The 14,261-nt window shown below is 36.8% G+C and overlaps 1 protein-coding gene across 1 annotated transcript; it reads left to right on the forward strand.

Moving 5' to 3' along the window:
* The first annotated feature begins 5,850 nt into the window (after positions 1-5,850).
* LOC137233644 (MRN complex-interacting protein) lies at positions 5,851-8,406 on the forward strand. The gene is made up of 2 exons (XM_067756846.1): positions 5,851-6,068; positions 7,772-8,406. Exons 1-2 carry the CDS (start codon positions 6,018-6,020, stop codon positions 8,264-8,266), a joined length of 546 nt encoding a protein of 181 aa, XP_067612947.1. The 5' UTR covers positions 5,851-6,017; the 3' UTR covers positions 8,267-8,406.
* Positions 8,407-14,261: the final 5,855 nt, after the last annotated feature.

Raw genomic sequence — 14,261 nt, forward strand, 5'->3', positions numbered from 1 at the left:
AGATTAAGAACTGTTAGTCGGGAGTCTAACCTAATCCTAGATAGTTGAGTACCTTCTTTGATGTCATATTTCCGTAGAAGGTTTAAAAGCTACTTGTGGCATATATTTTTTGTTGGGAGTATCAACTCTGTTATTTTCGGCTACAAGCTGGACCCCACGCGAGTCGAGCCTCTCTTTTGTGTGTATAATGACTAGATTGGCTTTATGCGTACTTCTTGTGTATTTCGTTCATCACGCATTTCAAGATTGAAAATTTTATCGCAACTGGCATTCCGCAAGTCAGGACCAAGAATTGATCCCTGTGCTACTCCACATATGACTTTTATGGTACGCTCACCTTTTGAGATTTCATATATAAGGATGAGATGACTAGAAGAGCTGTTTCAGGTTTGCTTTTAAATAAATAATAAAATTATGGGCCCTTCGTGTGGAAAGAATTTGTCAAAAATCAATAAGAATTTTGAGAGACTTTTATGCTATAAGAAGCTTTTTATGTCTGAAATATATTCCGAGTGTTTGCCAAACCCATAGTGTACCTATACCAAGTGTGTTCACTAAGCGATAAACGTCAAAACTACAAACAGCCTCGCTCACCTGATGGAAATCTCAGGTCTAGAGTCGCATTTTTATTCTCAACGACAACATTTTTGACTACCAATCGTATGGACTTTTTCAATTTTTCAATCATTCGGAGCATTCGGTAATGGTATCCATTTTGAATTCGCTGTCATTCCGAATCCAGCGAGTGCCTGTCAGAATGCTTGACAGATAAGTCAACACACTTGTACTTGTACCAGAGAGGATAGATAGAATAAGAGACGTCATTTCAATTTTTATTTGTAATGTACCTGATTGGCGGGTATTAGAAAATTGCCTTCTGCACATTTTTAAGAAGTTTATGTTAATATATATTGTAATTGTTGGAAAGAGGATGAATTGCTTAATTAATACGATCCTTTAAAACTATCAAAAATACCTCATGAAAATGGGTAGAAGCAATTTAAAATTACCCTTCAAATGGGACATTACAAATAAATTTCGCAAAAAGCATGAAATGACGTCTCTTATTCTATCTATCCTCTCTTCTTGTACACTATGATTAGGGCAGGTGCTGGATAATTTTATTTGCTTACGTGTGTGTGTTAATAAATATTTACAACAGCTGCAATATTTCCAGCTCGTTAAAACAATGTTATTCCGAAAAAAATGCACTGCAAAGTTTTCCGAAATAACAAAAGTAATAAGTGGCTATACTGGCTACGCATTGGGCTTGACAGTCTCAGTGAATACGTAAGGCGACAAACGCGAATACGTAAGAAGTTATAAAATACGAATTCTGGGTGAATGTGAATGTGAGTGAATGCGACGCAAACATTCACGGTGACATACATAATACGGACCTAAATGTGATATTTTCGCACACGTGAAATGTGATAGGCAGATGTCGCCGCTGTTTTTCATTTTACTCATAAGGCGAAGGCTAAGCAGCGCCATCTATTTTTGAAAAAGTAGGTATATTAAAGGCCGCGTTGCCAACCTAAAAAGAAGTAATTAACAAATTATCTGGCTCACAAATTGAACCAGGGGGCCTACTCTGTATTGCGATGCGAAAGAAAAAATACGCGAAATCGCAAAATCGGTACTCTGTATCTTGACATTCGCATGTATATTTTGACTTTCGCATTCACATTTTGCCCATTCGCAATTTTTCTCCCTTTTCGCATTGCCGGCACTCTGTAAAGCGAAAGCGAATGTCAAACAGCATTCATTTTCGCATTTTTCTTGCTACAAGTAATAGGCATTCGCATTGTTCAAATATGTAAGTATTAATTGACGATTTTATAAATTGATATCTTTATATTCATTTAAAAATATATAGGACAACTCAAAAAACAAAACAACCACAAAAGCAACAATTTGTAATCCTAATGGACTTAAAATACATAAATAAATAACAAATCGAAACCACTTTTTTATAAAGCATTTCTATTTAAAATCATGTCATTTTTTATTTGTTCTCTGATACAACTAGCAATATTTCCCATTCTATGATTTTCCACATATTTATCACGTTCACTTCTTCCAGTTCAATTTCTGAACTGTGAGGATTTCTTCATTTAAATCAATCCTTTCTTCATTTAAATCGTTCCATAATGCTACAGAATCCTTTTTTTAATTTGTTCAACAAAAATTAATCGTTTGTCGAAATTGTAATCGCCTTGTTTCTTTTGTTCTCTTTCTTTGAGTTTGGTCAGTGATGCATACTCAAGCAAAAAATTTGCGAAAAATAAAAAAGCGACATTGTTAGCGATGCGATAGCGCTACAGAGTTCCAATTACCTTTCGCATCGCAATTTATTTTCGCATCGCACTGCCTTTCGCATCGCAATACAGAGTAGGCCCCCAGATAGTGCGATGCGAAAATAAATTGCGATGCGAAAGGTAATTGGAACTCTGTAGCGCTATCGCATCGCTAACAATGTCGCTTTTTTATTTTTCGCTAATTTTTTGCTTGAGTATGCATCACTGACCAAACTCAAAGAAAGAGAACAAAAGAAACAAGGCGATTACAATTTCGACAAACGATTAATTTTTGTTGAACAAATTAAAAAAAGGATTCTGTAGCATTATGGAACGATTTAAATGAAGAAAGGATTGATTTAAATGAAGAAATCCTCACAGTTCAGAAATTGAACTGGAAGAAGTGAACGTGATAAATATGTGGAAAATCATAGAATGGGAAATATTGCTAGTTGTATCAGAGAACAAATAAAAAATGACATGATTTTAAATAGAAATGCTTTATAAAAAAGTGGTTTCGATTTGTTATTTATTTATGTATTTTAAGTCCATTAGGATTACAAATTGTTGCTTTTGTGGTTGTTTTGTTTTTTGAGTTGTCCTATATATTTTTAAATGAATATAAAGATATCAATTTATAAAATCATCAATTAATACTTACATATTTGAACAATGCGAATGCCTATTACTTGTAGCAAGAAAAATGCGAAAATGAATGCTGTTTGACATTCGCTTTCGCTTTACAGAGTGCCGGCAATGCGAAAAGGAAGAAAAATTGCGAATGGGCAAAATGTGAATGCGAAAGTCAAAATATACATGCGAATGTCAAGATACAGAGTACCGATTTTGCGATTTCGCGTATTTTTTCTTTCACATCGCAATACAGAGTAGGCCCCCTGGATTTATCTGGCTCAAATCGTTGTTGTTGCATTTACATGCAAATTATTTAGCTGAGTCAGGATCATGGTTCAATTATGTACAGGTTGGCTCATCTCATCAGCTGATTTTATTTATGTCATTGCATGGTCGAAGGGATTGTCAAAAGGAGATGGCAAACTCAAAATGAAACCAACACATTGGCAACATTTTACTTACACATACAAAAACTGCTAAGTTTTATGTTTCCATTCCATACCATTCGCACCAACACCAATACACAGATTTTGACAATTTGAACAGACATATTTTGTTGCTTTACAGATGAGCCAACCTGTATATAGTTGAACCATGGTCAGGATTTTGCCACTGGCCAGTTGACAGCTATCACACTTAATTTCATTCACAATGAAAGAAAGAATGAATAAATGTGGCACTACCAGATGAAAATAATACATGAATGCATTCTTGTGAAATCACACGTTGTTTGATAGCAAAGTACTCGATAAATCTGGCATAGTAATTTATCGTGTATTCAAATCAAGGTCAAACCTTAGTGCCAAAAAACATCAAAAAGTCTCTATTAAGTTATTAAAATATGGGCTTTGACCGTGCTATAGTAAAAATTGTGAATTGTGAAGTGAAAGGTGTTATGCGCCAAAATAATTTAGATCCCATACCGACTTTGAATCAGTACTGATCTAATTTTGTGTGAACTAATAATGAAGCAACTGACAATAATACTTTGAACTTCGAAGTTCTACCACCATTGATCTCGTTAATAGAGTATTTGGGGCCAAGTTTTTCCGTGCGGGTTTAAACTACGATTGCGAGTTGACAACAGTAAATCCACCCTGCAAAAATTGTTGGATTACGTGTTCCATTTTCTTCATGTTGGAGTACCTAACAATACTCCCATTGTAAATTTTACCAAGTAGCGCAACTAACAGCTGATCGGTGAAAATTCGCACATTCACACGAACAGTTCTCGACTCAGTTTCAAAACAAAACTTTAGATTATTTAACTCAAATTTTAAAGTGAGATAATCTTTACGAATTTATGTACATAGAATATATAAGGCGTTTTTGTTGTTATTAAAACAGTAGTTTTATTTTTATTAAAGCTTTTATCAATTTTTTTTTTAATTTTCAAAAAACTCCGAACACCATTCCTTCATTTTATGACATTCGACTGCCTAGTCCACTGCCTTCCACTCTATTCGCAACATAACCTCTGTTTAAGTTGCCAAACTATATAGTAAACAATGAATACTCCTTTGCAATGCGTTTGCGGACCACCATCAGCCGATCATTGCTCGTTTTTTAACGACCGTGATCACAACACGATGACGATCGAACAGAGTTGCCAAAAGTAAAATATTGCATACAAATAACTGATAATAAAATTTTACTTTGGCAACTCTGATAAAATGCAACAGCGCACTGGTTTTATGTATACATACTATAGTAAAGAGAAATATTAGTTTCTTTATTCACGCAAATGCTAAAAACATAAGAATATTCGTAGTATAAAATATAAAAGTTGTATTGCCCCTCTTCATTTACTTTCATTTTAAATTAAATTCACTCCGATAATTCTTTCCGACAACACAATTCCTCTTTAGTACTTTGGCATATGATCCTCTGTGGGTGCTCCATGGAGTACTACAGTGAAAGTACTTTGGAAAGTACTCTCACGTATGTACTCTATGGAATACTCACAAACAAAGCGAGAGTTGGATCACCTACCCCTCTCCTAGGACATCGCAATGTTAATTGGAGCACATTTTTTGTATGAATACAGATTAGATTTGGAGTAATCCTATACTCCCAAAGGAGTATTCCTTACATTATTTATAGAGTACTCGCGTTTTTTGAAGGGCATAATCAACCATTATAAAGGGCTAATTAAACTTCCTTAACCCTAACGCCATAGTCGTAACCATACCTGCATCCATAAGCATCTCCAATGTGATCGATTAATGGTGCCTTAACCTAAAAATCGTGGAAATTTCATAAAAAAAAAAACGCAAAAAATTACAAACATGTTCCGCAAAAAATAAGTCTCTTAGTCATAACGTATCCAAAACAATGAATAAAATCTACAAAATGTTATTAAATTCACAAACTCAAATACTTTTAGGTTATGGATATGGCGAGATACCAAAAACCAATTGGTTGACTATGGTTTGGTTATGGCGTTAGCATTATGGTATGGTACCATTAATCGATTACATTGATTTCCATAAAGGCTCCATTACTGATACTTAGCATAGACTTGACTTGGCTTGCGAACTGTCACTTACAGTTCTGTTAAATGAACATTGCATGTTACTGATTACTCAAAACTTAACTTGACTTAGAAGTCTGTTGAATTTTGATTTTCTATGTAAGTTCTAAGTGACGTTTACATTTTGAGATGCCATTTGTTTGATACCATTTCATTTTGACATTTTGTCATACAAATTGACATTTATTTAAAAATAAATTTCAACGCTGATTATGATGCCAGATTTTATGCGCCAAGTGGAGTATAATCGTGGCTAAGTTGCCAAGTTTACGCCAAGTCAAGTCAAGTCTATGCTAAGTATCAGTAATGGGGGCTTAAGGTAGGTTCGATCAGCTGTTTTATCTGGTTATAGCTTTATGGTTATAAATCACCATTAATTCGCCCTTTAGGAAGTTTAAGCCCTTAAATCCGCAGTCGAGGAGTCGACAAGTTCGTCCCACATCGAATAAAAAATCGATATACTATACTCATCGGTTTTCTTACATCCTTTTAAAGGCGCAAATTTTAATTTTCGTATTTGTTTTTGGCACTGATTAAGTTTTTGAGTAAAAATGCCCCAGGAATTGAGAATTGTACAATGCATTGAATGTCAAATATATCAGGTGAATTATAGCAAATAAAGGTAATAGTCTAGTTGAGGGGTCGACTGCTAATACGCTGCAGTTGAAGTTGGCGATTTCCATGTAGTTGTTGTTGTGTTTATACCCACCAAAAAATTGTGCATCACCGTGGCGGTAGCCACGTTTAAACCACACACCCGGACGTGGCATGGCGTAGCCCAGGGCTATTTTTTTATAAGCGCGGCCGAAGGCCGCCAACGCCGAAAGGTGTTCTGCGCAAAAATACTATGGATCCGACCCCCGGTTTCGGATGTACCCGCGGGTCTTTTTTCGGGTTTTCCTTAATATCTTTTGAACGCGTTAATATTTTTATTTTCCGCCTTCGGATTATTAATACTGATGTCAAGACGCGTCGTTTGACACCTCTCTCGATATTTTTGGTAGCGTATTAGCAGTCGACCCCTCAACTAGACTATTACCCAAATATCTCCGGACAGAGATACAATTTTTCTTTTCCGCCATCGGATTATTGTTCTCGAGATTAATACGCGTTTTTTGACACCTCTCGATATTTTTTGTAGCGTATTAGCAGTCGACCCCTCAACTAGACTATTACCAAAAATATAAGGCGTAATAATCTCCGAAGGGATTTTAGACCGAACTTCTCTTCCAATTTGCGTCGTGCTCCTTTTAATTTCTGTGGACATTATACCCAGTACAGGTCTGCAGAGCAGATCTTGCTGTGAGTTTAGTCTCTTCAATCACAGCGATGCCGCTCTTATGCAGCTTCATGAAGTCGACTATCTCCGTGATCTTTCCAGTTAATCCATTACAGTTTACTACAGAATTCCGAAGTTCAGCGGGGGAGACGTCACTCCAGGGGTAATTGACGGGCGACTACGCCTAAGTTGATGGAGGCCAGGACGCAATTGCTCTTGTGTCCCTGGGACTGGACGTCCCTGGGTAAGCATTGTACCCAATGTAGTTGGGTTTGCGGCCCGGTAACATGGCGCAATGAAACTCGTCGGGAAGTTGCCGTTACGGAGACCAGAACATCTAGGAAACCGTCCAAGGCAGGAGTTGCATTGGGCGGATGACGCAAACATATATATTCTGTGCTGGCAAACGGTGCAAAGGTGGTAGGAACTTAGAGTACGTTTCCCTGACCTAAACGATTGCTGCCGAAAAAGAGGGGAGAAGACGGATATGGATGGTATATAGGGGAGGGGGTTCGCTGAGGCGTAGACTACGGGACGCCCTTGGGCGTGAACAGCAAGGAGCCACAAAAGATTTATAAAAGTTACGAGGACGTCGTGTTTGGGGATCTAGCGCAGAGCAATCTGTCTGATGCAACGATTCTTTTCCGGCAGACGCAGCAAAAGCATTCTCAGGACCGGGGTCAGGAGATGGATCCGGCTTGGGTTCGATACCTTCCCGGAACAGGAGAATATGGCGCAATCCCAATGGAGCTAGGATCTGCTGGGAGGGACGTAACAAATTAAATGGGGTTACACTGCAATGACAGCCCTTGGTCGGGAAAAATTCCGAGTCGCTCCGGTACGTAGAACCTGCAGCCTTAGGAAGCGAATGTTAGGTGGTGTTACTACTAAGTACTTAAGTACTTGATACTACTGAAAGCGGCATTCCTCACAGAATTAAAATTTATCTTTTCCGCATCGTTCGACCGCTGTTCTATACTTGGTACTTTTATTTTTAAACAGTATTGTAATTGTCTTTTCTTTAAGGTTGATTTAGTAAAAAAGGCTATGAAATGGTCTTGCAAGGTATGTAATGCCAAACAGAGTTTGCGATGTGAACATTTCCGTGGTAGTGGACCAGAATGCCGTAAACGCGTTCAGGAACTGAATAAACAGCAGGAACAATTTGATCTTTTCGACTCCAAGCTTGCATTAGAATTTGCTGAAAGCTCAGAAAACGATTTTGAAGTGGTTGCGCCACAGCTTATTTCACAAACAAATTCCCACAAAATTTGCAAAAAAATTCCAAGTAGTACAAGGTCGAATTTCATGGATGAAAATGATATAAATGCACAAGCACCTGATTGTGATCAAAATGCAAAAAACGCGCCGAGTCGTAGCGACTCTTTTTGTTTCCACACCACCACAAAATGGGAAAGAGGACAATCACAGCTGTTTGGTAAAAGAACAATGCGAATTTTTGAAGAAACTGATGACGGGGAGAGCATCAAAAAAGCCAGCAAGTGGGACCCTTATCTGTAAAAATAAATTGCATGTATAGAACGAGACAGCTTCGCTCAATAACTCAGACTTGGATGATAGCGATTGAAGGTTGATTCGGCCTTAATATTCGAATTACCATCCATTTCTGATATTAAAATAAATTAATTTGAATAGTATAAGTAAGTTTTTTATATTTTACTTTTAGCATGAAAATGTGTGGTTGGGTTTGAAGCCTCCCGGCCTGTAAACTATCCCCTTTACTAAACACGGCAGCTGGGGTGGCTTTCCGCAATTCGATAGTTGACACCATATATATAATACTTCTATATCAATACCTTCCTATCTTCCTAATGTGCAAATTTCTGTCAATCTTTATTTGCTGAAACTGTGCAAATGTACGTTCTGCGCATGCGCGGGCTTTGTTAGTGTTAGTGAATTGTAGTAGCGTGTGTAAAAAAAGTATTAAAGGAGTCACAACGGGTCACTATCCCCTTTACCCAACTTCTGCATACTGTTATAAAATCTCAGTTTAGTCGATTAAACAATGAAAAGGCAACAAATACAATACAAAGCTTGATGTATTTAATATTTAAACATGGGCTGCAGCCATACAAAGTACATTATTTACATAAATAGTAAAAAAAAAAAAAAAAACAAGGCGAAGAATTCATATTTTTGAAATGAAAAAAATTCAAATATACATGTATAAAAATATGCTTATACATACATCCCAACAAGCATTTCCTTAAACGTTTTTACAAATAATTTAAAGTGAATTAGCTTGAACAAACGATATATAAACGTTTTCAAAATTTTACTTATTTTGAGTTTTTTAATGAAGTAAATTTTTGATGAAGTAAACAAAATATGAGTACTGCTATTGTTGTTGAAATAATATCAATTTTTTTAAATTTTTTTCCAACATACTACTCTTTTCCGTCCATGCTTTTTTTCTTTTCAAAAAACAAACGAATATCCAAATAAAAACTTATTACTTCCTTACACAGCTGTGTTCGGTGATTATTAAAGATGTCATTGCTAAATAAATGTACAATACTGATAGAAGCAAGACGGCTTGTTGAAATATATATATATTTAAGCCACTTTTTTTACAAAAATTTAACGACAGCCTCTCGTATATCTGTACTGTAAAGGCGGCGGTACAATGACATTTTTCATATAGATGCGTTTAACACAAGCTTATGCATTGCAATAACATCGCCAAAATCAACCAAGATGTTGCGTTTGTAAATATGAAGGAACTTCAGACTTGGCAATTAAAGTTTACTACGCCTTGCCCACTCACATACAAAATTTGGCAAAGCACTGTTGTAAACATACTCCCTATACAATAAAAATACTTGCTAGCATATTTTGTGTCGTAATCGATTGTTATAGTGCAGTTTTTAATTGTGAAAAATGTTAGAAAATTTACCAACCAGTGGGAAAAATAATTTCACTTGCAAAGTGTGCCAACACCCTTAGCCAAAGCAAATGTCAAATTCTTCTTCTTATGTATTGCTTGGAACAAAATGGGGGAGTTGGCTACTTTTCCATATCAGATGGCGCCAGTGTCACTCATTCTACCGTTCTCCATAAAAATACGTGCAATCTACTCATAATGCATGAGCATGTGTTAAACTCTATATGAAAACCTGCTTATGTGTCGGGACTTTAATGTTTGACAGACTGCACAGTTCAGTAGTAGTGATATAGAAGTATTACATATATGGTTGACACTCATACAGAGATACAAATAAGAGGAACAATGGATTCCACAATGAAAAGGTCATAATAGAGCCAAAATAGCCATAAAATGCGGGATTCAAGGGGTTGTGTAGCGCAATATATAGCTTCTCCAACCCAATTGTCAACCTCACCTTCCAGCGGCGAATCCCGTTTCACTAACAGACGAGGCTCTGGCGACCCCAAGCTCCTCATGGAACTTGGGGGTGGGGAGGGAGGGATGGCCTGAAGGTTTAATGTGGCAATATAAATCGTTCCCGAGATGGTCGGGCCAGCACCTTAATGGTGCTGTGTTACCGGAGCGTATCGGATCTGTATCCGACAAAGGACCATCACATCGATAACACTCCCCAAAGCCTTCGGGGAGTAACCTAATCGCTACAACAACAACAACAACATTGCAACAGTGCAGATGATTAGATTGTATAATACGCCGATAAGAGATAAGCGAGAACTTTACAGCTCCGACACATAAGCAGTTTTTCATATAGATGAGTTTATGAGTAGATTGCATGTATTTTTATGGAGAATGGTAGAATGAGCGACACTAGCGCCATCTGACATTGAAAAGTAGCCAACTCCCCAATATTGTTCCAAGCAAATCATAAGAAGAATTTGACATTTGCTTTGGCTAAGGGTGTTGGCACATTTTGCAAGTGAAATTATTTTTCCCACTGGTTGGTAAATTTTCTAACATTTTTCACAATTAAAAACTGCAATATAACAATCGAATTCGACAGCAAATATGTTAGCAAGTATTTTTGTTGTATAGGGAGAATGCTTACAACAGTGCTTCGCGAAATTTCGTATGTGAAAGGGCAATGCGTATTAAACTTCAATTGCCACGTCTGAAGTTCCTTCATATTTACAAATGTAACATCTTGGTTGATTGTGGCGATGTTATTGCAATGCATTAGCTTGTGTTAAACGCATTTATATGAAAAATTTCATTCTGTCACGGCCATTACTGCGCAATTGCGCAGATTAAAGAAATGGCATAGCGGAACGATACAAGGTGGCAGCATGGAGACATACCTACACCCAGGGATGCACCTTAACGTTAAGCTAATCGTTTATCAAAAAATTTCCACCGTTTCCGTTGAAACACTTCGAAATATTATCGATAAAGAAATTATCAAGATAAATTGTATCTCGTTTTTAACCGAAACGAAAAGCTTTCGTTAACGTTAAAAACGTTAACAAAACCGTGATACTTTATGTTTGAATTGTGCTGGCAATGCTATAGCCATGGTGAAGCCGTAAGGTGGTAACAACGAGCGGACATACACACACAAACTCCATGTAATTTGTTTGTGTAATTCGTTGGTGGTAATGTCAAAAATACTCTGAGAAATGTTCGTACTGTCAAAATCATGAGAAAAGTTGCAATCAGCTCGGCTAATGCTTTCACCTTTAATGACTCCGCCATCAATCAGCTTTGCCAGCATAGTTTGAAATTAATAATCAACATAAACGATTTGATTTCGTTGGGATATGGCAGAAAACGAAACAAAATCATTTCGTTAATTTGACGTTTTTAACGTTAATAAACGAAACGAAATGACTTTGTTTCGTTTATTAACGTTAATTATCGTAACGAAATGATATCGGTTCGTTGGTTAAGCATGCCTGCCTACACCCATAAATAAAAATTTCATGTACTTTGTTTTTGTAAATTCGAAGGACAAATGTCAAAATCGTACTACGCCGGAAGTTGATGTATCAAATCAAATAAAAAAAAGTTTAAAATCAGCTGTCCCATGCTGCAACCTTGTATCGTTGCGCCATGAGCAATGGTCACTGAAATCTATTTCGGTGCCGAACGGTTGGGAAATACTTCTCAATCTTGGTTTAGCATTAAGTGTTTTAAGCATGTCGATCGGAATAGAATCGACTATTTGTCGATTTTGTATTTTTCATTTAATTTTGTTACTATGCCAAATCGTTCGACCATTATAAACAGTTTTCTTATACGAAGCAGTTTTTGATATTTTTTTTACATTTTGCTGTATATAACATAATTTTTATCTATTATAATGTGACGAATATTAGCATCACTAATCTGATACAAGTATCACTAAGCTGATACTAAGCAGCCACTCGTATGTAAGTAAACAAATGAATCATCATTTACACTCATATGTACATACAAGGCAACGAAGAGATACTCACAAACACATATAATCATCAAGTAGTACTCACACATACATCCGCATATGGCTTTAAGAGAGACATAAACTACGTATATGTATATAGCTAGTAACCAAGCAAGGGATTCAATTGTTCTGGAATACAGTTTCGCGAAATTACTAGACCTTGGGAGAAATGGATGAACGAGAAAACTGGGAGTATAAAAGCAGCGCAAGCTGAGGAAACAGTAATCAGTTTTGATTTAAGCACGCTATTGGTTGTGTATAAGTGGTATTGTGAAGTACCTACTTTCAAAGTAGTCTAACGGCTGAATTCTGTAATTCAGTCTCATCTCAAGTCTCTAACTTTGAGATTTTCCTTTAGAGACAATTTTTGTGACTTGAGGTGTTTTCGGTATTCAGTGAACGAAAGTCACATAAACAATTCACCATATAATATATATATATATAAATAAATAAATAAATAAATTAGGTGTATTTTTTTTTTCAAGCGAGCTTGAAGAAAACGCTTCAACTAGCTAAACAGTTTCATTATGCCAAAACCATACAGATGGTGAAGGTTTATCAGCTAATTGTTACTTTTTTTCGCTGCTATGACATTTCTACTTCTAGTATGTTTTTGACACTCAACCAGAGGATTACAAAAACAAAATACATGAAATGCGTGTGTTTGTTTGTATGTATGTCACCCTGCCGCCACGCTGTTATTTTTGTTTATCTGCACATTCGTATATTCATTTCATTCGCTCGTTCACAATAGTGCCCTATTTTTGAATATGCAACACTATCAGGTGACATAGCGGACTCGGTAACAAAAAAATTATAAATAACACATAAATAAGAATTAGGATACATAAGAATTAGGTCGACAATTACCTAAGCGGTTTCAACTGAAAGCGCTTAGCCAACTCAACTCGATTACTTTTTATTGTTGCTTTCCATGCAATTCGGTAAGCTAGCTAGTGTTTTAATTGTACTAGTTAGCAACGAAATACAGCTATTGAACAAATAATATAGCATTGCACTTTCGTCAACATAACGTTGGGTGATATCATGAACCAATAAACAGATCCCGCATTAAAAAATGAGAGCAAAGAAATCATAGTTGGCTGGGAAATAAATTTCCTCGCCGTGACATCACGCTTTTGACAGCACGTTTCATTGCTGACGCAGTATTCAGACTTTATTTCAATCTGAGTATTTTGCTCCGCTTTTACCTCCTACAACATTTTTTATCTCAAAGGTTTATTTGGGTCGAGTTGAAAACTAAATAGTATTACTACCTAATATCTTTTGGTGGTCATTGCATTGTTCGTGTCTTAAGACATGTTTGTTCACATTTTACTCACAGTTTTTGTATCTTTTCGTACGAAATGAGAATAGGAGTAAAATGTAAGCAAAAAATGTGTCCGGACGCGATCTGTAAATCCTGCCAAAATTCAACATACAGCACATCTTGAAATGGTATATATAAATGAAGTACGTTGAATCACTGAGGTCAGCTAACCCTGTTTTGCGACAACAGTCGCCAATTGGGAGCACCAAGCGAGGTCAAAGCTTCCTCCAACTGGCTCTGCCAACCCTCTCGAATACACCAAGAGCCATCTCATATTCTCTCGAACACATCAAGAGCCATCTCATCTTCTCTCGACACCTTCCATGACTCCGAGCCATACATCAGGACAGGTATGATAAGTGACTTGTAGAGCTAAAATTTTGTTCGTCGAGAGAGAACTTTACGTTGCAATTGCTTAAAGAAGCACTTGTTCCCAAGAGTTATTCTCCATTTGATTTCTATGCCGACGTTGTTTTTGTTTTAATGCTGCTTCCCAAATAGACGAAATCCTTCATAGTCTCGAATTTATATCCGTCAACAGTGACGTAGCTAAAGAGGCCACGATGACAGCAAGTACTTCGCCTAGTCCAAATTTACTGCAAGACCAACTTTTTTTTTTGCTTCTTTATCTTCGTCTCCATATTTGAACAGCCCGGCGGGTATCCCGCCATTACTTGGCACCTTGTGATTTTTTGGCCGTGATATTTTGCCATTCTCACTTTCCCATAGTTGGATGCCGGAGCGTGTTTTTCATCATCGTCAATCGGCGTATCGCGTTCGTCTTCCCCCACACTCTGTACGT

The sequence above is a fragment of the Eurosta solidaginis genome, chromosome 5 (assembly GCF_040869045.1).
Source record: "Eurosta solidaginis isolate ZX-2024a chromosome 5, ASM4086904v1, whole genome shotgun sequence".
In the NCBI taxonomy this organism is placed as follows: Eukaryota; Metazoa; Arthropoda; class Insecta; order Diptera; family Tephritidae; genus Eurosta; species Eurosta solidaginis.

Excerpts from the sequence above, each read along its gene's own strand:
- LOC137233644 (XM_067756846.1), top strand. The coding sequence starts at position 6,018 with ATGCCCCAGGAATTGAGAATTGTACAATGCATTGAATGTCAAATATAT. Across the intron at positions 6,069-7,771 it reads TTGAATGTCAAATATATCAG|GTTGATTTAGTAAAAAAGGC; the intron begins GTGAATTATAGC and ends CTTTTCTTTAAG.